Source organism: Silurus meridionalis, chromosome 15, assembly GCF_014805685.1.
Source record: "Silurus meridionalis isolate SWU-2019-XX chromosome 15, ASM1480568v1, whole genome shotgun sequence".
In the NCBI taxonomy this organism is placed as follows: Eukaryota; Metazoa; Chordata; class Actinopteri; order Siluriformes; family Siluridae; genus Silurus; species Silurus meridionalis.
The window spans coordinates 21,398,867-21,424,115 of NC_060898.1; the positions used below are offsets into that span (position 1 = coordinate 21,398,867).

The following is a 25,249-nucleotide window of genomic DNA, read 5'->3' on the forward strand; positions in this document are numbered from 1 at the left end:
TTTGGCAGGACGGAGTGCTGGAATTTCACCAAGCTTTTAATATCAAATCTAAACCGAACAACACTGACAGAAAAATAATTTTAAAGTACATTAAAAAGTGTAATAGTGCAAACAGTACAGTAATAAAGAAGGTTAATGAGTAGTTTAAGTTAAAAAAGTTCAGACATGAACAGAATATTGCACAATTATTTATTCATTTAGTGACACATTGTTACGATTATTGTGGCCTGAAATACAACTATAAAAGCACAAATAAGGCCCACTAGGGCAAGTACCATGCTGCCCCATGCTCACTTTATTAACAGACAGGACAATAATATTACCTTTTCTGTGTTCGAACTAAACATGCTGTACCTAATACAACTAAATTTATTTTGTGTAAAAATGTATTTAAACAAAATATATTAAAATAAAAAGTGCCATTATTAGCAGAATGAATAGCAAGTCTTGCTAGCTGTGAAACAAACTATGGTTAGATGATGTGTCTTTGGAGCAATTATCAGCAATTATGAATTATTATTGGATAAGTTTCTAAGAAACTAAGAACTATCTAACAATAAAGCCAAATAGTTTGCACACAACTTCATTTTAAACAGTGAAGTAGCAGTGTTATGTCAGAGATCAAGTTAAAGGAATTGTTTTGCTTGTCTTGTCATCTATGATAATTTCTCAATTTCATTTTGTTTGAGGCGATGTGGTAATGTCCTGCCCCAACACAATTTATAGTCATAAGCCTCTGATGGTCATTTTAAATAAATATATATTTATCTTTAGTTTTAGAAAGTAACAGCAATGTTACAAAGTCACCTTCTTAGACGTGCAATTATTTATTCACTCTTGCCATAAATTATTAAACCTAGTCGCCAGAAATAGAAATGACAACATGCACTAATCAGGGCAAGGTACCATGCTGCATCATGCTCACTGTGCTGTTAATGTGATCATTCAATCAGCTTTATATTGAATATTTTACTGAGGTTTTGCATTCATCATAGCTAACAACTAGAAATAGTATGAAATAGCACAAATGGGTTTCACTATCATATTTAAATTCATAGTTTGTGATGAAAACTTGTTGGTGCAGATATTTATGCTGTCTAGCTGTATCATAAGTGTTGCCTTTTTGATTGACATTTTTAAATAATGAATTCTGTTTTATTGGAAATATAACTTCCAATCTGTTTTCATAGATTTCCATTATTATACACTTTTTAAACAAAAGTATTTTGGGGCACCTGAATTTTCCAGTCAGATGTGCTTCTTTTCCAAAATGTAACCACAAATTTGGAAGAACACAATGTTATACGATGTCTTTTAAATGCACTAGCATTACATTTTACCTTCCTGAACTAGAAGACTCAAACCTGTTCCAGCATGACAATGCCCTCAAAGCAAGCTCCATGGCGATATGGTTTAATATGTTATATGCTATAGAGCTCTGACCTCAACCCTATTAAACACCTTTGGGATGTATTGGAATGCTGACTGCACCCCAGGAGTCCTCATTAGTCCCTGACTTTACTACCACTCTCCAAAAGTGGTACTAAGAAAGAGCACAAATCTCCACTCCAAAATCTAAAGAAGAAGCAAAGTGGAGTATATTATAATTGAAAATGTGGAATTTTGAAGGTTTAAAAAGCATCCTTATAGTCAGATTAGGTGTCCACAAACCTTTGTGCATATAGTGTACCAGGTTTCTATTTGACCTGTGAAAAAGTGGTTAAATATTGTAACACAGCTTTAATGAATGTACTGCTATTTGTGGTGAACTGGAAAAGGAAATATTTGCCAAATTAAAGGGTTTGAAATACCTGTGATTATCTCCATGTATGTAAAATGTATAATCTGTGAATTCTCACTATTTTGATAAGAAAAGTTTGATCAGTTTGTATGTATTTTCCAATTAAGTATTAATGTCCATATTCGATGAACTGACTACATTGTTTAATCTTAAAGTTTTGTAAAACTGGAAAATTCTCTTCCATCTTCTTTATGCACAAATGATACCGTTTTTTATAACATCTTTATTGCAGTCAGTATTAAACAACAAAATGAGTATGTCTATGTTCAGTGGTACAGTGTTATCCTTCAAAATAAAACCGGTACAAATAGTACAATCGATCCACATGCACATGCATCAGTTTATAAAAATCTCGTAATAAACTGGGCAAAGGAAACGGTTTCAATGAATTTCATTGATAATTTCGAAAACACTACACTCGAGACGGTCTGCCATATTGGGAGCGCATAAATACATCTGCTACAGTTACGAGTATGAGCAACACAAGATGACAGACTACCTCAAGCATAAACTCACTGTTAATGACTAATACTATAAAATTAGATCTGCAATCATTTCAGAGAGCACAAGCACTGTTTTCGGGGCTTCCCATATGTCCTGGTGCAGTGGGAAGAAGTTTCAAAAAAATAAACCAGCAACACCATGGTGAAATCCTGAGCTTGGGTTAGTCTGTGTGTGGAGTTTTACATTTCTCCATAAGTTTCATCTGGGCTTTTTAGTTTCCCCCAACCTGCCCAATGCCTATATGTGGACTGGTTATGTGAATTGCCTCACATTGTATAACACAGTGCATTATAGTGAGGGAAATATCAGCTCAGTGGTTGAGACTAAGGATCCGAAAGTCATGAGTTTGAATCCCAAGCTGCCACTTGAGCAAAGCCGTTACCAACTCAACTCAAGGAATATGTGAAAGATTGGTGACCTTTTTTTTTTTTTTTTATCTAGGATCCACCTTGACCTCGAATGAGACAGTGTTTATTAGGAATAAAATCTATTTTTAATGAAGCTATGAGGAAAAAAATGTTTCATCCTCATAGCAATATAATTTGAATCAAACTACTCTGAAGTATCCACTTTAGAGGATAGCACAGAAATGGAGTGTGAAATGCTTTTATTTGGGTTACACAGCTCCAGCAGTTTTATTTAACCTGCATTGTTTCAGTCATGTTGAGGTTAGAAAGTGGTTCAATACTGGTTTGGTGTTTGATAACTCTGCTTTTGGTGGCTCGAGTTTTTTTTGACGCACTGTAATTCAGATTGGTCTCACTGTTTGGTAGTCAGGAGATGTCATGTTGGGGAAGGCAGTAGGGCTGGTGTGGTTCCCCCAGTCCGTGGTATGGTTGCTTTTGAGGTTGATAAATGGCTGTGGTGGTGGGCAGGTCAGATAAGCCACAATGCTGACCACCAACATCAAAACTGCAGCCAGTACAGCTGATCCTCTCCTGAGGACTAACTGCGGTACCGAGAGCAGGGCTTTGGGTTGGACTTCTCCTGCCTCACCGACATCTGCTTCCTCCTTAGCACTCCTATTTTTCACTTGTTCTTTGGTGCTCACTGGAGAACAAGGGCTCACTGAGTTTGCCTAAATCAGAAAACAGTTCATACATTTATGAAGTAAACAAATCAATTAAATTTTGGATTTTTCTGAACACAAGATCATAGAAAGAGTTTAGAATAAAGACAATTATTTACTACATTCACCCCCTTTTCATCTTCTTTCTTCTCCTCTTCTTCTCCCACATTCATCCCATCTTGTTCTTGTTCTACATTCACCCACTTGTTCTTGTTTCTTCTTGTTCTGATTCTTCTTTTATATCCACCTTCTTCTTCTTCTCCTTTTTCACTTCTTCTCCTTTCTCTTCTTTTTCCCACCCTCCTTTTCCTCTTTTGGGCTACATTCACCCCTCCTTCTTTTCATCATTCTTAATGTCTGCCCCATCTTTTTCTTTACTTCCTACATCTTCACCCTCCTCTTCTTCTTTTACCTCTACAACATTTCTTCTTCTATCTCCTCTCCTCCTTTTCTTCTTCTTCTTCCTTTACTCCTCTCCTATTCCTCTTGTTTCTTCTTTCTTTATATCCACCCCACCTGTTTTTCTACTTCTTCTACCTCAACCCCTCCTTTTCCTCTTCGTTTACCTTTCCTCTTTTTCTACCTCTGCCCCTACACATTCCTCCTCCTTCTTCTTACTATTATTATTATTATTATTATTATAAATTATTATGTATAAACAATCAGAAACATCTCACCATACTCCCTCCAGCAAGTAGCAGCTCAGGGTTGTCTGGTCCTTCAGGAATCATGCTGTCCCTGACTGGAACGCTTAGAGGTGCCTTCTGTCCTACACAATTCACTATCACATTCTTTCCAGCCCGTTTCTGGGCCTGAAGGTAAAGCACAGAAAGCAGCTAATGGCAGGATCAAGCTCTGTATTACAGTAAAGCTGCAGGGCATTAAGCAGAAATGGAGCTCTTATAACATTACAGTCGACAATCTATAGAGCTTTATCTCTTTAGCTCTGTGCTTCGTGGCCTCACCTTCTCTGTCAGCTTTTGCCAATCGAGTTTAAAGATGAGAGTAATAAAAAAGCAAGCTTGGATGATGACACAGACCAGGAGACCAAGTGTCAGACCTGCGGAGTCGGTAAAGACAAAGGTATTTCAAAACCAGGTATTTCAGCAAGTATGACTTGTTTTTGATATCTGAATTGGCCAATTCGATTGACATGACACTTATTTCGGGACGTGAAAGAGACACTGATAGCGTAGGGCTGAAATATAATTACCCAGAATCCTGAGTTTGGCTGCAAACATCAGCGATATTCCCAAAGGAAGTCCGATACAGTAGTAAAAGATCAAGTTGGAAATGGCTGCTATCTTCTGCTTCCCTGAGCCCAGAAGGATCCCTGAGCTTACACACTGGATAGCATTAAAACATTTCATGCTACTCAAATACTTAGTGACAAAAATATCACATTATTTAGGCTCATAGAGTTTAAATACTGATTTAAAGGAAAAAAACAAACAGCTATATAATAAAAGGGTAATAAATCATGAATCATAATTTAACTTTCAAATAATAAAATACCATTAAAGGGTTTAAAAATGACATTAAAATAAGGATGCTCAGATTACAGCCTGCTGAGAGTTTCTATCCTGCTGATATCTTTTTAAATGGCATGCTATTTACTGCAACTACTGTTTCACTTATTATTAAAATATTATTACAGTATTTGAGTACAATTGACGTTACTAGTTAAAAAAATATTACCTTTATACAATTGGGTAATAAAATATTGAACTCCACTATAGTTATTGTAATTTATATTGTTAAATAGTAATAAATAGATAGATAAATAAATATAAATAATTACATACTCCTAATACTACTCATAATAATAATGCATTTAACCTACAAAAGGATGTAAGCCAGTTGAAAACAATGGCGAAGAAACCTCAGTCTGTGAAACTAAAATTAATTAATTCAATCAAAATAAAGCAGTTTCTTGTCGCAATTTTTCCTTAATACCTTAAGGAAATGCTGTGGTAATAATCCGATTTACTGAGCCAAATAAAGTACATTTACTCAAGTCAGCATTTTATAAGGAATTATTCAGAATCTATTCAACTATCAGCAAACCTGATATGTTTCTACTTATAATTATTCCAAATTATTTGCATAACTCATACCTTTTATGTTCATAATTGGATTATATTTTTTCAATGAAAACTCACCACAAGGGCATCAACAAACTGTAGGAAAACATAGAAGGTCATATTTGTGGACACGATCTCAACAATTGACCTGAGGAACAAAAGAAAATGAAATAAAACAGATTTTTATATTTTTTTCTGAAATGCTATATATAGCATGTATCATTTTAATAATGTAATCAAAATTGTGAAAATGGGAGGCTATTTCCAGCAATCAGGCAAAACATTATGACATTATAACATTACGAGTGGTGAACTGAACAACACTGATGATCTCTTCATCATGGCACCTGTTAGTGGGTGGATTTATTTATTAGGCAGCAAATGATAATTTTTTCCTCAAAGTTGATGGTAGAAGCATGAAAAATGGGCGAGTGTAAGGATTTGAGCGAGTTTGACAAATTGTTACGTCTAGACGTCTGGGTCAGAGCGTCTCCAAAACTGCAGCTTTTGTGGCATGTTCCTGGTCTGCAGTGTTCAGAATCTATCAAAAGTGCTCCAAGGAAGGAACAGTGGGCTCACAGGTGGCCGAGGCTCATTGATGCACGTGAGGAGCGAAGGCTGGTCCGTGTGGTCCAACAGACGAGCTCCTGTAGCTCAAACTGCTGAAGAAGTTCATGCTGTGAATGTGCTGTTAATGACGGGTCATGACAGTTTTAGCAGCAAAAGAGGGACCAAAACAACATTAGGCAGGTGGTCATAATGTTATGCCTGATCAGTGAATATCAATAGTGTTTCCGACTTACTCGTCATTAGTAAAGATGAGGCCTATCACTGACTTTGTGGAACCGAGCACAATCCCCTGTAACACTGCTAACACTCCTGAAGTAGAGAACATGAGACTTGGATTATGGATTAATGAACAAAACTTGTTACATAAATTAATAACAGGAGCATTTACACTGGAATATACAGTATATTCATTCATCAAGAAAGACTTTACATGTATATTATACCATGGTCAGTCTGAACAATTGATTCTGATTGGATGAAAGTTTGAACACAGATAGTTTGCGGTCACTTTTGTCAGCGTTAATGAATTAATTAATGCGTTGCCTATAAACAAGTTTATTCATAATTACATACAGTTCCTATTAAATACAGAGTAAAACACCTATCGAAGATTTTTTCTAACGACCTTACTGAGCTTCATGGAGGATTTCTTGAGTGTGGTGTCGCTTATATGGTGAAGACAAGAGATTTTGATAAATGGGTTGAGGAAAATGAGATATATAACAAAAAACAGCACCAGGAAATAACTTACAGAAATAACAGTCACACTTTAAAACAATATCACACTTTTTTTTATTTCCTGCAATTTGTCACCTGTCCATGTTTGTGCTTGTGGAAACAAGTGTTTCTGCTTTTTCTAACCTGAGATAAGTAAAGCCACTTTGCTGGTGATCAGGGCTCTTTGTGTGTCTCCTGCCCCTAAAGCATTGCCCACCCGGACACATGCTGCTGCATGGACACCTAAAGGAAACTGGGAAATATTTGTCCATTTAGCCAAGATGCACAAGTTAACACGAGTATTCACGGACTGGTTGAATAAATGAAAAGGCAGATGTTTTTGCCCCCTCCCTGTCTAGCAAGCAGCACACCCTCACCATGTACGTGATGGATCCCAGCTCCAGCAGAACATGTTGGGCCGCCAGATCCACCTCTCCCAGCATACCTAAAAATCAGATGAAGAGGTGCAATTAGAAACAATTAATAAAAAAAAATTACAGTTCTGTCTAATATCATATTTGGAAATAAATACAATACCAAATGTTTTTACTGATTCTTTATCATGTATGGAATGATTTTCTGTGTGTCTCAATCAGTATATGTTAGAAAAAAAAAGGACATGGCTACAAAAACAGGGAAGTCTTTTAGCAGTCTTTTAGGTTGCCCCTAAGGTTGCCAGATCTTTCTTGTGTAGATTGTCCAAGATTTTTTTTTTTTTTACAAGCCTGACGTTGACCAATGTAGGGGGCACACGCTTGGAGAAAAAACAATTATAGTATAGAAACTGGCCACCTGAGGAAGCAGATAAAAAACAACCCAAGAAAAGGAATATCAAAACATGTACAAAATAGATGAACATATCACAGAGATGTTAGGAAGATTGAGATCAGAGAGCAGGGTCAGCCGTGATACAGCGCCCCTGTTAGGGGCCTTGCTCAAGAGCCCAAATGCCATCTTGGAAATTTTGGGGCTTGAACCCCTGTTCTTCTGATTAGTAACTCAAAGCCTCAACCACTGACCTACTACTTCCTATGTTCTTATCATCTCAGATTTTTCTTACAGTTCATGTGGCTAATAAAATCTAAAGTGAGGTCATGGTTTCATCATGCATTTAATTCACTAGTTTAATAATAACTGTGTTTGTCAATACTAAATAAAGACTGACCAGGCAACATGTGCCAGCAAAATAAATTCTGTGTGCTAATATGAATTTTACTGACATTTACTCAGAATAATGAATTTTATTTACGTAAATTTTTTTATTCCGATTCAAACCAGATATGAGCTGATGTCTGCCTCTTTGCCTTTACAAAATATATTTTATTTCTATTATTCCATATCGACTTTTAAGTGTACATTTTATCTTATTTTACTGCACTTATTTTTTCATTTAAGTGCACTATATACAATCTATTTCGCGTTAAAGAGAGCAATATATATATACATTCAATTTTGCAATGTTTGAAGTGTAACTACTTTATTGGTGGTCTCTTTTCCTTTTTTTTTATTTATACACTGTGATGCATATACTTGTATTATTTCTCAACTTATTATATATTTGCACATTTCTTTTCTTTGCTGCTGTAACAGAGAAATTTCCCCACTGTGGACGAATAAAGGTATGTCTTATCTTATCTTATCTTATCTTATCTTATCTTATCTTATCTTATCTTATCTTATCTTATCTTATGGTTTTATAAAGGTTTTTATCGTCCTCTGCTGTCCGCAAGGCAGAATTACATCGGGGAAAAAACAAAAACAGAAAGCTTCACCTTTCTCCAGTCAGACAACGCCCTCTGGTGTGCTGTATTTTAAATGAGGACTCAGCCTGTTGCATGGTTAGTTTAGAAATCACAGCTACTCTTAGATCTCAATGAAATGAGACAATCACTATTGGTTTGCTGGGGTCACACTAGGAAGTTGGGGTCAGCCATGATACAGTGTCCATGGAGCACATAGGGTTAAGGGCCTTTGCGAGCTCAGAACTTGGTGATGCTGGGACTTGAACACAAGACCTTCCAATCAGTAACCCAGAGTCTTAACCGCTGAGTTACCACAAATTTTCCCCGTTTATCCTTTGGCACCATTAGGTTTCCAAATACACTACAGTATATGGACAAAGGTTTATGGACCCCTGAGCTCAGAAGGTTGTGAATGTTGTGAACAAGGCCCTTAATCCTCAACTGCTCTATGGATAAATGTGTTCATTGTAAAGCGCTCTAGATAAAAGTGTCTGCCAAATGGCAGAAATGGAAATTTTATTTACAGCACAACAATAGTCAAGGAATTGGTCCACTTATAGGTAAAGACACGTACCTGCGAGGAAACCTCCAATTTCATAGACCCACCACTCGAAGCAGAGCATTAATGTGCTGGGTATGGCGAGTTTCATAAAGGAGTCCCATTCCTGCAGTGATGCCATGGACCAGCCTGCAGAGGGAGACATACACTCCTTTACTCCTTTATTTAAACATTCACTCACTCACTCATTTATCCAATCATTTTCTCACTCACTTACTCATTCACGTAGTCCATAATTCACTCATTCATGTACTCACTAAATCATTTACTCACTTATTCAATCACCTGTTTATTTACTCACACATTCACTCACTCACTCATTTACTCGCTCATGCACGCATGTACTCACTCATCCACACATTTATCAATCAGCATCAAAATACTTTAATGATCCCTCAGAGAAATTGTTGAAAACTTGGGTTATTTCAGGATCCCTCACTCTATGCTCATTCATTCACACAGTGACCTGTTCTTTCATGCACTCATTCATGCACTCATTTCCTCATTCATTCATATTACACCACAGTTTACTGTGTTATTGTGCTTGTAGTAGTGAAATATCTCATGATTGCAGTGTTTTAATAAAGAATACAGCAGTTTCAGCAGGTTCTAGCTAATGTTTTATCTTGTGGAGAATTTATGAGGCAAGTCACTTCCTGTTTGCATTTAAGTTATAGCTCTCTATGTTTGTCTCTCTTTCTCTTCTTGTGTGTGTGTGTGTGTGTGTGTGTGTGTGTGTGTGTGTGTGTGTGTGTGTGTGTGTGTGTGTGTATGTGTGTGTGTGTGTAAACACAGATTGTCCTTTTTACAAAGTAAACAGAAAGCTGTCCTGAAGACCTTCACATGCTGTGAAACTTTGCAAACCACCGTGTCGTTGCAAAACGCTGACACTCGAGGCTTCTTCCATGAACATTAAAAAAAAAAAAAAACCTACGCACATTACAGAATATACGTTTTTCTCGTTTACAGTTTTTCTCAGTTGCTTTGGAGCGTTTCCCAGATCAGAAATGAAATTCTCAAAACTACTTGTTTAACCTCCAAATCCCTCAGTAGAACTCATCACAAAACATTCATTACACATTCACACATTTACATTCATTTAATTGATTGTGTAAAATTGTCTGCTGTTTCCAACATTATCAGTTGTTGTATGTCCTTTTGATCAAAATATTTTATACTGGTTTCACCTGAATAGTCATAACCACCAAAACATCTCAGCATCAGTTCATTGTAAACGTCATCGAATGCAAAATGGTTAAAGCAGTTGTCAGAATCTGTCAAGCTTAAATTTCTATTCAACTTTTTTTCCCTATTAAACAATGAGATGTTTATTGACACAAATATTTACTTTTGACAGATGAACTTATGGATTTAGAAAAAAAGTACATGCTTTGGCAAGAAATCCAATGTGTTTGTACAAATTGTTTTGAGAAATGCACTGACTGGTTTTGCAAAAATGAAGTGTGATTTGAGAAAAACTGTAAAAAATAAAAATGTAATAAAAAAAGCCTGTTTATTATTAGCTTATTATTATGAGTTTTTATATGAAGCCTCCACTGTACAAGCCTATGGAATGGAACAGCATCATTCACTACCTGATACACTACTATGATTTTTTTGTTATAACAGTTTTTCTCAGTTGCTTTGGAGCTTTTCTCGAATCATCCTTAATATTTGCAAACCAGTAAGTGCATTTCTTAAAACAATAATAATTGATTATATTGATTGCCAGAAACTGGTTTCCTGGTTGTTTATTTTCAGAAATTGTACTTCTGCATTTTGCTCTGTCTGTATTCGCTCGCCAATTCAAGGTTCATGAGATTCACCTTTGACCTGTTTTAAGGAACCAGTTGATTATTGGTTGATCTGATGCCGTTCACTCGCCTTCTTTAGTGACATTCAAGATTCATCTGCACAATTCACTAATTTAAGACACATTTACAAAAAAAACTGCTTTTACCATTTTGCATTCAATGACTTATGCAATGAACTGATTCTGAGATGTTTTGGGGGGTTATGACTATTCAGGTGAAACCATTATAATATATTTTGATCACATGACAAACAACTGATAATGTAAGAAAAAGACAACAATTGTACAATTGCACAAGTAACTACATGATGTAGAGGTTGAGCAGGTTGTTTTAAGAATTTCATTTCTGATCTGAGAAACGCTTCAGAGCAACTGAGAAAAACTGTAATAACAGTTTCAGAAATTTTTTTTTTTTCACCAGAAAACAGAAACAGACTTTCTCACAGTCCGGGCTCCAGGTGCAGCCGTGCGAGATCACGACCTTCGTGTGGTTTGCACAGTGTTTTGCACAGCTCAGGTCAGGGAATGTTTTTACATCTTGGTGGAGAGCAAACGTCCCCACAAGGATAGGAATATGTGATAATGTTGATCTAGTGGGGGACATTTGGCAGTTCTTTACAAGAAATATGTCAATTTGTTCTAATGATAGATAGATAGATAGATAGATAGATAGATAGATAGATAGATAGATAGATAGATAGATAGATAGATAGATAGATAGATAGATAGATAGATAGATAGATAGATAGATAGATAGATAGAAAAAAAACAGATAGATTGATTGATGCAGGGAATTGTGTATGTTTGTGCACTTGTGAGTTGGTGTCTGTGTCTGCATGTGTGTGTTTTAGTATATGTGTGTGTGTGTGTGTGTGTGTGTGTCAGTCACTCACCCCCCCATGTGCTGACATGCAGTTTTTTCCAGCGTATGTAGCCGAACAGCAGGAGACTGATGGAAAACTGTGAGATACAATTGGCTGCAGCAGAACCCCTGCAGAAACACACATACACACACACACACACACACACACACACACACGCACACACACACACACACACACACACACACACACACACACACACACATAGTCCCAGAAACTAAACTTTGGAGAAACAGAAACTTTTTTTTGTGCACAACAAATGACCCACAGCACAAATAAAGTATTAAAGTACTACTGCTCTAAAGTACTACATTTTCATGTCACACACACACTTCATATTTTATACAGTGAGAAAATAACTTCAGAATAATTCAAAAATAAATTCACATCACAGAGTCAGAGAAGGAACTGCTCAGTTCAGGATACTCACTTCACTCCCAAACCCATCCGGAATATGAGCATGTAATTGATCCCTACGTTTAATACGTTGGCTATAACTGCTGTGTACATCTGGGGCAGAATGATCCCCTGAAATCCAACAACACGATTGATTTACTATCATTCGTTCATAACCCACACACACAAACATACACACGTCACAAATTAGTATACACAATCATGTACCTGGTTCTGAAGGTAAGCTACCTGCAGCTGGTGTAAGAAAAAGGCCTGAGGAAATCCAAATGAAAGATTTTTCACTGATTAGCAAACAATGAATTGCTAAAAACATCAATAGCTTTCGATTTGCTAGGATTCAGAAAAGAAAATCACTTTGACGTGTATGCTTATGCATGTGTTACGTTACTGCTTTGACACTGAATTCGCTTTAACTTGGATGTGGAACAGTAAGTCTGAACTATAATGCAGGAAAAAACATGGCTGCCTCTGTAAGTGTTTTCTTAGCAACAAGCTAGTCACCTGACTTCACTAATCCTGAGTCTAAATAGTTAGTTATATAGTTAGCGAAATAACATTAAAAATGTTTTCAAGTGTTGAATTAGTATTATATTTTCTGTTGACAAAGTGAGTGCCTATAGTGTTGAGAAAATATTTCTGACTTTCTTAATGGAAATCCTGAAAAGGCGGGGCATTTTTACTAAGTCGGAAGTTGGAAATTCCAAGACTTTTTCACATGCAGCTGAATTTTGCGAGCAGAGATTTCCTCGCCTGTCTTTTAGATGATGCTAAAAAATTAACTAAACACAATAACACCATCATAAAAGAGACGTTTTAGAATCTAATAATAATAGGGTATATTTAGCATTACATTTTCTTTTCACTTGAACTATGAGACCCAAACAGCATGATCATGTCCCTGTGCACAAAAATGAGCTCCAGGTTTGAGTGAAAGAACTTCCATCCTGATTTCATTAAAGCACTTGTAGCTAAATGCTGAATGCTGAACACTTTAATGGCCATTCATGCGCTGAAATCTAGTGGATAGCCTTCCCAGAAGAGTGGAGATTGTATTTATACAATAAGAGTGGAGTTTTGTATTTATACACCAAAAAAAAAATTGACACAAAATAAAGTTTAGTGTAACTTTGTTCATTTATTTGTGCGAAATAAGAATTCAGAACGAATGATAAATGAGAAGACTTACAGGAACTGCAGGCAGGAAGGCAATCACATACAACTGTGCAATCCTGAGGAGGAAAGAAAGTTAAAACAAATGAGAAATTTGGAAACACTCAAGCATTGAGAGACACAAAGTGAAAGAGAGAGAGGGTATCCACTGTACTTAAGTGGAACAACACACTGTGAAATAAAAGAACATTCTCCCAAGGTGGTTTATCAAGCAACATCAATTAACACAAAGTGATACTACATAAAGTGCATATGTACAAAAAAAACATTTAGTGGAAACTACACACTGCAGCACCAGGCAATACAATACATTATGGTGTTAGTGCCAATAAATTGTCCATATAATAATAGATAGTGTACATGCAAACATTAGTGGTTTAGAAGAGGTTAATTATGCAAAAGATTTCAATGAAGGTGATAAGTGTGTGTGTGTGTGTGTGTGTGTGTGTGTGTGTGTGTGTGTGTGTGTGTGTGTGTGTGTGTGTGTGTCAGTTTGGTCTCTTTGCATTGAGCAGTCAAAAAGTTGGTGGAAACTCTTTTTCTAGATGGCAGGAGGGTGAAAAGTGGCTGTGAGGGGTGTGTGTGCAGTGATGCATGAACTGCACTTTTTACACACACTTCCTTACAATATTGTTAACTAGAGTCCCTATTTACACCCTGATCACACTGCACAGGGTTCTTACTATTATGTAATATTAAATACACAAAAAAATCCATGTTTCTCTCCCTCCCCTCTCTCTCTCTCTCTCTCTCTCTCTCTCTCTCTCTCTCTCTCTCTCTCTCTCTTTCTCTCTGTCGATTGAAACATGCTCCTTATGTTTCAGTGATCTTGTCCCTTTCTTCTTTACGTATCTACCTGATTCATTCTGACGCCCTACTTCTGTATGAGGTTCTCTTCGATTGGAGACCACTCTGTGCAGATAAGGATGTTCTCCACATGAACCGCCTAAAGATCCATGCAGTTACTGAGCAGACTTTAACTCAAGAACCATAAAGACGAATTTGGACTGTAATTAACAGAGATGGCAAAAGTGCACACATCCTTCACTCAAGTAGAAGTACAGATACTCATGTTTTAAAAGACTCTGGTAAAAGTACTGACTAAACTTTTTCACTCAGGTTGAGGTAAAGAAGTTTGGGCTCTGACTTGTACTTCAGTAAAAATTAGTCATTACTACTACCTGTTTTAGTGCTGGTAACTGAACTTTACATTATATTAATATATTAATACAAAATAATTTCTAATGTTGTTCTCTAATGAATGTATCCAGGCTGAACATCCACCATATAGAACACAAGCAGAGAAAAGATGATGATGATCAGGTGATCGGGAATGTCTCTAATCTCAGTCATGCTTACATCGCTGACCCTGTCTGTCAAGTCAAGTCAAGTTTATTTCTATAGAGCTTTTTACAACAGACATTGTTGTCCTCTGCCGCGCTCAGTGTTAGCTTCGTGATCTAGCCTACGTCTGTGGTGCGTGTTAGCCAGGAAATTCTGCACCAGTGGTACATTGAAAAAGTCGTGCAATGACAAGAAATAGGTTAATGGACTGAAAATGATGCCCAGTGAGAATAAAAAAATATTGATGATGTCACCAAATAGATTAAAATTAAAGTCTGGTTTAAAAATGTGAGAAGTAGAAAGTACAGATATTTGTGTTAAAGATGTAATGAGTGAAATAAATATAAAAATAGTATATATAAAATAGGAATTTATACGTTAATGACCAGAACTTCATCCCTAAATGATCAAGCCAGTGAGCCAAGCGTACGTCCAAGTTCTGTTAGCATTATTTAGAAAGCAAACAGTCGTCTGGAGAGTTTTTTTCATAGAATTGCCTGCCTAGTCACCACACCGAAAACTGCTCTGGGATGAACTGGATCTCAAGGTCCGAAGGAAATCTCTAATATCTTTGGCAAGTTTCACAAGAGGCATGGCAAAGTATATATATATATTTATATAAAATATTTTGCCAAAACTTTTAGTTAAAAAAGACAGTGACAGTAGGCAGTCATCAGGATTTCTGAACCAGGTATCACACAGATTCGAATCTTCCACCAAGTCTCACCTGGCAACCTCGGCTTCCTGCTGCAGAAGTAACAAAAGGGACTCGGAGTTGATGAGGATGGCCCAGCATGGCAGACAGAAGAGCAGAAGGATCAGGATGCTCCTCTGCATAATCTCCCCAACACGTTTCAGGTTTTTACTGCCGAATGTCTACAGACACAAACCAGCACTGACATGTACAATAGCATATCCAAGATATACTGATTTACAGACATTGTTTCACAAAGTGTTACTAGCAGATTTACTAGCTTGGTATACAGTAGCCAGACCACAAAACAATATTATTATCATAGCTGTAAATGGCTCATAATAGATAATTGACATGTTATTAAAGGTGCTTTAGGCAAGATTTCACTTTTAAAGTGAAGTCATAGCACCATAAACACATGATATATTTATTATACTCATTTATGACAGCAATCAAAAGTCTAAATTTTCTAAATACGAGCTTTCGTAAGCTTTTCAACTATGGTATTTTCATTCCCAGCCTCGTCAGCTGCACGGGAGATCAATCTCTGTGAAGGTGGTTCATTTAAAGTATTGCTTTACTTCTAAAGTGATGAAAGTGTGAACTTGATTTGGGATCAAAAGCCAGCTGTTTAGACAGGTCAGAACTTTCTAAAGATTGTGTTTATATAACTGTACATCCTCAGACGTGACATCAATAATCCTGCTTTATTCACATAATTACAAGTCAAATTCTTCATTTTGGTAAATAAAATTGCCAAAAAATCCGATTGTTTCCTTAAGTGCAGACAGGATGATTGATTTGAACAGTCACATAGAGTCAAGGGGAGTTTTATACAAATGATTGGCAAATGGTTCTTCTAAACACTATGGTTTGAACAATAATTGTCATTATATGGACAGAATGATTGTTTGGACTAGGTCCTTTTTTATTAAACAAAAAATGGGGACGGAGTCATGGAAAGATCTATTGGAATGATTGACAGATTTAACAAGCACCTGATGAAACAGGAATAATTTTCTACACTGGGTTGCTCAATCACATAATAGGCTATGATTTAAATAATATACCTTTATATCACGATTAACCTACACTATATGGACAAACGTTTGTGGACACCTGTGCATTAGATTGCCATGTGCTTTTTGAACATCCCATTCCTGCTATAATAACCTCCACTTTTCAGGGAAGATGTTCCACTAGATTTTGGAGTGTGCTTGTGGACATTTGTGCTCATTCAGCTACAAAGGCGTTAGTAAAGTCAGATACTGAAGTAGGTGAGGTGTGAAGACCTGGGGTGCAGTCAGCGTTCACATTCATCCAAAACATGTTAATCAAAGCCCTATAGCAGGCCAAAATCAAGCTCTCCCATTCCAACCCATGTAAACCATATGTTCATGTAGCTGGCTTTGTGCACAGGGACATTGTCATGCTGGAACAGTTTGTTTTTCTAGTTCAAGTGAAGGGAAAATGACATGCTACAGCTTCCAAAGACATTCTAGTCAATTATGAGCCTCCAACTTTTTGGTAACAGCTCAGTGAAGAAGTGAAGATTTCATTATATGCTCACCTGAGACACCAGCGTGTCACATGTCAGGGCCAGACCACATCCTGTGGCTGCTGTGGTCACATTAATGGTCTGGGGGAAAAAAGAGATTAGATAAAACCTTTTGCAACTGGATTTTCTCTTATCACACACTCGCTGCTCTCGAAAAGAAATCCATGAATTCAATTGTCATCAGTTGCTTCCTAAAAACTTGAGAGAAGATCTGCTCAGGGAGGTGAAGGTATTGTGAGCAGAGCAGTAAACAGGTAATGCAAAAGCTATATACTGTATGTATTGCTCTGAAGTCATCTCTGTATTTAATTAATCAGCCTTTGACTTTTTGCATGTGATTAGGTGCAAGAGACTATGAAGCTATATGCCAATGATTTATTGGCCTCTTGCAAACATTTGGGTTTACAGGAAAACAGTACATGGCTCTAATGAAACCTAATCACGCTTACAGAAAAGCAATGCTTTTAAGGGATTTTTGAAATCTTTAATAGGTCAAGGTTCATATTATATAAAGTTCTTCCTTTCCTTCTACTTTCAGCTGCTCTCAGTAGGGGTCGCCACAGCAGATCATCTCTTTCCATATCACTCTGTTCTCTAAATCTGCCTCTTTTAAACCAGCTACCTGCATGTCTTCCTTCACCACGTCCATAAACCTCCTCATTGTCCTTCCTCTTTTCCGCCTGCCTAGCGGCTCCATCCTCAGCATTATTTTACCGATATACCCCATGTCCATGACTCTGTACATGACAAACCGTCTCAATTATACCTCTCTCAGCCTGTCTCCAAAATGTCCTACCTGTACGGTCCCTCTAATAAACACATTTCTAATCCTGCTCATCCTCATCACTCCAATTAAAATCTCAGCATCTTCAACTCTGCCACCTCCAGCCCCTCCTCCTGTCTTTGCATCAATTTAACATACATGATGAAATATGAATAGTCTATTAATATAACATAATAAAAATAAGAAATTAACAATATCAGACTTCTGATCAGAAGGTCTTGAGTTCAAACCCCACCACCACCAAGATGCCTCCTGCCGTGCTCTTGAGATAATTGTAATAGGATAAGGGGCAACTGCAAAAATTAAATACATTTAAATGTAAATGTAATGTAATATTACCGCAGAAGCCAGTGCGTATCCCGCCAGTTCAGCGTTTCCCAGATGACCAACGAATATGGTGCTGACAAATGGCTGGAGGAAACCTAAAATCCGTGTAACAAGCTGCAAAACACAAAAGCCATGAAATATCAATGTGTGCTTTTTTTCCCAATGGTGGAACAAAGAAAAAATACTCAAGATCGGGTTGAGATGAGGATTATATCTCAAATTAATTCATTCAGGTTTTTAGACCTGATGGAAATGAGGTTGAAATAAGGAAAATATGTAGAAGACAGAAAAATCTAGTAATCCCCTAATGTAGGGATTTCGGACCTTTAGTGGCATCATTCTTAAAGCAATGATATTCTCTGATTCAGAAAGGCAGATGTATCAAAATGGCAATTTCCAGGATGTCTTTGGATATGTTACCTTTCAATTTTTCCTTTACTTGATCTACAAAACCAAACCTGTTCCAGCATGATAATGTCCCTGTGCACAAAGCCTGCTCCATGAAGATATGCTTTACATGAGTTGGAGTGGAAGATCTCCTGCTATAGAGCTCTGACCTCAACCCCATTGAATACCTTTGGGATGAATTGGAATTGACTGCACCCCAGGCCTCCTCACCTCATCTACATCAGTACCTGATATTACTAACACCCTTGAGGCTGAACGAGTTTAAAATTTAACAAAATCTATTGGAACATCTTTCTAGAAGAGTGGAGATTATTATAGCAGCAAATGGGGACTAAAAGTGGAGTGGGATGTTTAAAAAAACTTAAACTTGTGGTTCGATGTCCACAAACCTTTTGTCCATATATTGTAATTCTATGTATAATTATATTTATAAGTCTGCTGTACAGGAAGCATAATTTGTTACTTGCTTTAAAATAGTGTATTTGAATCTGCTATAGAAACCCAAAGAGTTTGTGAGTCACTGGATTTTTGTCTTGAGGCTTCAATCAGATTTTCTCACAGGCTGTGCTGTCCATCAAAAACTGTTTGCTTTGAATAAACAAAAAAACTGTTGTGACTTAAACGATTGCTTGATTTACCAAAATGTCATATTTCATCATAATTTCTATATCTTGAATTAACGTTTTAATGAAATTCTAGTAGAGACTGGACTTCCTGTGTGGTCTTGAATCAATCTCTTGCACCCAAAATGCTAAAACTGCATGTTCCAATCATCTTAGATTCCTGCCATTCTCAATCATCTGGACAAAAGCTGTAAACAGAGTCTCTTGTTTTCTTCCCAGACTTGCAAGTGGCTTGAGGATTGACTTTGAGCCTTCTGCACAAACTTATCTCATATATGGATGCCACCATTAGATTATGAGTGAGCACACAAAGTCCATATGCAGGTTTTTAATGCCTGGCTGGAATACTTCAGAATGTTTCCATGGAGGAAACCAGAAGTTTTGGACAGTAGAACGTTCACGTTTTGGCTGTGTGCTTTAAATGTAATATGGTGCAGTGGTTCAGTGCATGTTTCCTCATTGCAAAAAAAAGAAAGAAGAAACCTGTGACTGCAATCAAACATTAGTATCATAAAGTATCAAAGTTTTCTGTGATTGTTGTTGTATGTAGCACCAGGGTTTAGGAGGAACGTTGTTTCATTTCACTGTGTACTGCGTCAGCTATATATATGGTTGAAATGACAATTAAAGCTTCTTGACTATTGACTCTTGAAAAAACTCACACAGGCAAATGCAAATGCAGTGAAAACATATTAATCCAAGCAACTAATTCCAAAAATGAAAATCAGAAACTTTGTCAAAACTAGGAAGAAGCCCTAGAGGCAAAGTTAAACACAGTTAAAGGTGTAAATAGTGGCAAAAAAATTGGCAGCAAAATATCAATCATGAAGACTTGGTAAGACAATGGAGCAGGTTTAAAAGAACATTATTTACAGAGTGTAAATGGAGGTCTTTTCTTGTTTGTTTGTATGTGTGTTATTGAGCGCACTTGTGCTGCATTAGTAGGATAGGAATGTGTGTGTGGTTTGGGAGTTGGAGTTTCAAGCTGCGATATTTGCAGGTCGCAGTGGCTGTTGAAATCTCGAGTTCCCAAATGGCGTTGGTTTGACAATTACTGTAATTCTAGCAAGAAGTAAAAGAAAACTGAAACTCAAGTGTCTATATCAGAGTTCTAAAATCGTAACATTTTTGATAAGAAATGTCTACAGCACCTCATGAACTCAAAAGGCGTCACACATACAAGCATCAACCAACATCAAACAATAAGACAGAGCAGAATTGCTAGCAGCATGGTAGAGCACACTCTGGATTTGGGTTTCCAGGAAATCATGTGGTAATAAAATATATTAAAAACTTCCAGGTGATAAATTGTTGCTGGGTGACATGATTTTTCCAAAAATGCAGAAAGATTTCTAATATGGACAGAAGTATGTGGACACCTGACTAGATTGCTATGTGTTTTTTAGTTTAGTCTCCATTTGCTGTTTTAGTAACCTCCAGTCTTCTGGGAAGAGATTTTGTGGAGATTTGTGGTGATTCATTCAGCCACAATGGGCGTTAGTTAAGCCAGGTACTGATGTGGGTGAGGTGAGGAGGGCCGAGGTGCAGTCACCATTCACATTCTTCCCAGATGAAGTGTTCTATAACAGAAGATCTTTAAACAAACCCATGTAATGCATTTCTTCATGAAGCTGGATTTGTGCACAGGGGCATTGTCATGCTGCAACAGGCTTGGGTCTCCTAGTTCAAGTGCAGGGAAGATTTAATGCTACTGCATCCAAAGGCATTATATGCAATTGTGTGCCTCAAACTTTGTGGTAAAAGTTTGTGAAGGAACCACATAAGGGGTCCCAATACTTTTTTATCCATATAGCATTCATTAGCAGACAGGAATGATCTAAATGAGCTTTAAAAAAAAGAAAAAGCTTTTGTAGTTACACTACTACAATCCGCCACGCTCCCTGAGATCTCAAAACTCTGGGCTTCTAGTAGTTCCTAGAATAGCAAAGTCCACTAAAGGTGGTAGAGCATTTTCACATTTAGCTCCTAAACTCTGGAATAGTCTTCCTGACGGTGTTCGGGGCTCAGACACACTCACCCAATTTAAGTGTAGATTAAAAACGTATCTTTTTAGCAAAGCCTACACATAACACACATCACATCATAACCTTGTGCTCCAGAACATCTGATCACATGCACATTATCAACTTGTGCTGTTAATATCATGAACAGCAGCTACGCTAATTCCTCTCCACTGCTTCTCTTTCTCTCCCCATCCCGAGGCATCCTGAGGTTGCTCCAGCTCAGTCACCTCCCACCTCGTGATGATTACGGACCTCTAAAGAAGTAGATGCCGAACTCACAAACATCCTGAACCATCTAGAGACGTACCAGTGCCATTTGGATCCCGCTACATGTGTGGAGTTTTGACATTGGACCTCCTGGAGTGTTTAAAGGCTCTGGCATGGAGAAGCTGATGCTGGATCTGTGGTGATCACAAATGCTGAGCTTATAAAACTCGGAGCTACTAACCATATAGACTGTTTAAGACTGCAGAAAGAACATTACTTATAATCTTATACTCCAGTAATCATGTTAGTTCTCACTCTCCAGTGTTCTGTATTGTTGAAAGATTTATGATCAAACTCTTGATGTCACCCAGATGAGGATGGGTTCCCCTTTTGAGTCTGGTTCCTCTCAAGGTTTCTTCCTCATAACATCTAAGGGAGTTTTTCCTTGCCACAGTCGCCACGGCTTGCTCATCAGGGACAAATGCACACCATTCACCATCACTGTTGATTTGTGTAAAGCTGCTTTGAGACAATGTCTGTTGTGAAAAGCGCTATACAAATAAACTTGACTTGACTTGACTTGAGACAAAACTACATTTAGTTTTGTTTTGACCTATTCATCTGGTAGATCACAGAAATTTAAAATTTAAAGCACATCATGATGTAAAGTTTCTGAGATCGAAAGTGTGAGGGACAACCAGGTGGCCTGAAAGATCAGTAGATTATACTGGGAATTCAGTTTCTTGTCATTAAGCCTCAAAAGATCATTTGTAGAAGACCAAAAACACGAAGACCATTTGTAAAGCAGTCAATATCCTTATCTAAGAACCTGTTAGTAGGGACACATATTTATTAAAGGATGACCAAATTGTACTTTTTGTTGTGTGCGAAGAGTTCAATATAACCACAACCTCTTTCATCAAAATATTCAGTTTTGTGTTACTGCATATTCACACTATTCGGATGACAGGTTTTAATTCCTGTTCATTTTTCCTGCATTTATAAACCAACTGTCCAGAAAGAGTTCGACTTTATAGATCTTGGAAAGACATTATAATGATGGTAACACTTTCTAGATATTTGGAGTATTTGCGTTTTTTTCGTGTTCCAACATGTTAAAAAATGAATCATGTTATATCGCGAAGAACGTATCGAACCCTAAAACAATTTGTAAACATTGTTAAAGAAAATAATTATGGGTAATGAATATTTGTAAGAGTTATGGCTTTGCATTATACATAACGGATCTGCAACACTGTAGGACATTCTTCTTAAAAGTGACCACTGAAGGGTTTAACCTGATTTCCCTGATTTATTGATACGGCTGTTACACAAGATGTGCTTTTGCACTCGGCTGTGAGAAAGTGTGTATGTATGTGAGGAGGTAACTCACCAGAGGCCCCGTTAGTCGCAGAACTTGATAAAGCTCCTCTCTGTAGGCCAGGGGGACCCAGTGCCGCACAAAGCTGCAGCCAAACACCCGAGAACTGGCTGCTGTTGCCTCGGTGACCTGAGCGGTGCCTGCCAGGGGGCTCGCAGCTTCTGAGATGCCAGCTTTGTCCATTTAACCATGGAAAGAGGTGGGGAGAGAGGGTAGAAACACGGATAGAGACAGCACGAGCAAGAGTATGAGAGAGATCCTGTCCCTCAGCGAATTGCTTCTGGAGGCCGAGATGCGGAGAGAAAAAGAGACAGAGATGTGTGTGTGTGTGTGTGTGTGTGTGTGAGAGAGAGAGAGAGAGAGAGAGAGAGAGAGAGAGAGATAGAAAAAGAAGTGAGACAGTTACTTATTAAAGAACCTGCTGCCTTCAGCCACCCAGCGATCCCCCAATCAAGCTTTTTATAATTCCCTGTATGGAAAGGGGGGTGGTAGAGTCGAGCTTCCGGATCTTACTTCTTAAACACAACAGTAATCTTATCAAGAATGCCTGAGTAAATAACAACTTTGCTAGAGTCCTTTCCTACAAAAGAAAAAAAAAATCCTCTCTCTCTAACTCTAATTGTTCGGGTGAGTACTAAAGCAGCATGAGGGTGGCATCAAAGTGACCCTGAGGGCCACATCCTGACTCCTGAGGTATTCAATAAACACTAAAAACATTTCCCATCTGGAACAGACAGGAATTGTATTCATTGTGCATGTGTCTCTTTTTTTTTGCTGCCACAATCCCACGAGTGCATCCAGTTCTAAGATTTCAGCATTGCATATCACATTCAACCTTTGGCCAAACTATTTGAGTGCAATTTTTTTCACCCAATACGTCTTGAGCAAGTCTGATCGATTCGTAACGTGCTGAACCTGTTGTTTTTTTCTCTTTTTAATACAACGGAACCGTAAAACCCCCGTCACTCACACATGAACCTTTACTCGAGTGCATTTTTCGACTTTCTAATAAATAACTGAGACAATGCATAGTATCACCGAGGTGAGTTAAAAGAGATTTATTTCAGATGTGGAGCAATCAGAGGTAACCTTTGCATGAAAGACTTAAGACTTATCATAAGCTGGGTAAGGGGAAAGTAAAAAAAAAAATACAATAAAAGACAGTAAAAGACAGTCGAGACACACATATACAAATAACATCATTTACATAAAATGGATTTGCAGTTGTGATTTTTTTTATTTTTTTTATTTTGCATTTCATTCAAACTTATTCAAGTTCTGTGTGAAAAAACATGAGCTATTTTTTTTTAAAGATAACCAACTTGAAAATGTTCTACAAAATGAGGTATAAACAATAATATTACCCAATCAAGTGAGCTACCTTACTTTCATTATCAACAATAAAATGTAGCTGACTTGCTAGATTTGTTAGTTTGCTTGCTAACTCATATTATATGCATCTAGAGAAATACATTTTATGTACAAACGTTTGTAGACACCTGAGTCTAAGATTTGTATGTCCTTTCTGAACATCCACATTTCACATGTGATCTCCATTTGCTGTTTTAAGAACCTCCACTCTTCTGGAAAGATCTTAAACAAGACTTTTGTGGAAATTTGTGCTCATTCAGCCACAAGGGTGTTAGTAAAGTCAGGTACTGATGTGGGTGAGGTGAAGAGGCCTGGGTGCAGTCAGCATTTACATTCATCCCAAAGGTGTTCTATTTGTTTGAGGTGATATCTTTATAGCAGGAGATCTTCCAGTCCAATTAATGTAAAGAATATCTTCATGGAGCTGGCTTTGTGCACAGGGGCATTGTCATGCTGGAACAGGTTCGGGTCTCCTAGTTCAAGTGAAGGGATTATTGAATGCTACAGCATCCAGAGACGTCCTATACAAATGTGTGCCTCCAACATTGCGGTTCAGTTTCTGAAAGATTCAGATATGGCTGGAAAAGTCAGGAGTCCCAATATTTTTGTCCAAATAGTGGAACTAGTTATCTAGAAAAGATTCCTCTTATACACTATATTGCCAAAAGTTTGTAGACCCCCAACCTTTCCTGCTATATTTGGTTGTTTTCCAAACTGTTACCACAAAACTGGAGGTACACAATTGTAAACGATGTCTTTGGATGCGATATAATAAACATTTGCGTTCACTTGAACTTGGAAACCAAAACCTGTTCCTGTATGGCAATGCCTCTGTGCATAAAGCTAGCTCCATAAAGATAATATTTACATGGTTTGGAGAGAAAGATCTTGAGTGGCCTGCTATTGAGCTCTGATCTCATACCCTACTGAACACCTTTGAGATAAATGGGAATGCTGACTGCACTCCAGGCCTCCTCACCTCACCTTCACTAACACCCTTGTGCCAAATCTATGCAAAATCTAGTAGAACATCTTCCCAGAAGAGTGGAGAAAATTGGGACTGGATGTGGAAAGCAATGCTTAAAAAGGACATACCATACTTTTGCCCAGGTGTCTGCAAACCTTTAGCAATATAGTGTATATTTTCCTGTAGGCTGGAGTAACACGAACACGATTTTGATAACAAATATCAATGTAATCT

General features: G+C 37.5%; 1 protein-coding gene across 1 annotated transcript; it reads right to left on the reverse strand.

Moving 5' to 3' along the window:
• Positions 1-2,895: 2,895 nt before the first annotated feature.
• On the reverse strand, positions 2,896-23,169 carry slc47a1 (solute carrier family 47 member 1). Its single transcript, XM_046868159.1, has 17 exons — positions 22,690-23,169; positions 18,047-18,148; positions 16,936-17,004; positions 15,399-15,547; positions 13,344-13,386; positions 12,365-12,409; positions 12,171-12,268; positions 11,753-11,850; positions 9,062-9,175; positions 7,123-7,190; positions 6,890-6,998; positions 6,262-6,337; positions 5,537-5,606; positions 4,588-4,720; positions 4,340-4,434; positions 4,052-4,186; positions 2,896-3,383 (listed from the first exon to the last, which is right to left on the reverse strand). The coding sequence occupies exons 1-17, from the start codon at positions 22,858-22,860 to the stop codon at positions 3,054-3,056; spliced, it is 1,905 nt and encodes a 634-aa protein (XP_046724115.1). The 5' UTR covers positions 22,861-23,169; the 3' UTR covers positions 2,896-3,053.
• Positions 23,170-25,249: the final 2,080 nt, after the last annotated feature.

What these genes read in the sequence shown, in the direction of transcription:
- slc47a1 (XM_046868159.1), bottom strand. Translation starts at nt 22,860, where the DNA reads ATGGACAAAGCTGGCATCTCAGAAGCTGCGAGCCCCCTGGCAGGCACC. An exon ending in CGGATGGGTTTGGGAGTGAA is followed by an intron (nt 11,851 to 12,170) that starts GTGAGTATCCTG and finishes GTGTTTCTGCAG; the next exon opens with GGGTTCTGCTGCAGCCAATT. An exon ending in CTCATCTTTACTAATGACGA is followed by an intron (nt 5,607 to 6,261) that starts GTAAGTCGGAAA and finishes TTTGTTCCTCAG; the next exon opens with GTCAATTGTTGAGATCGTGT.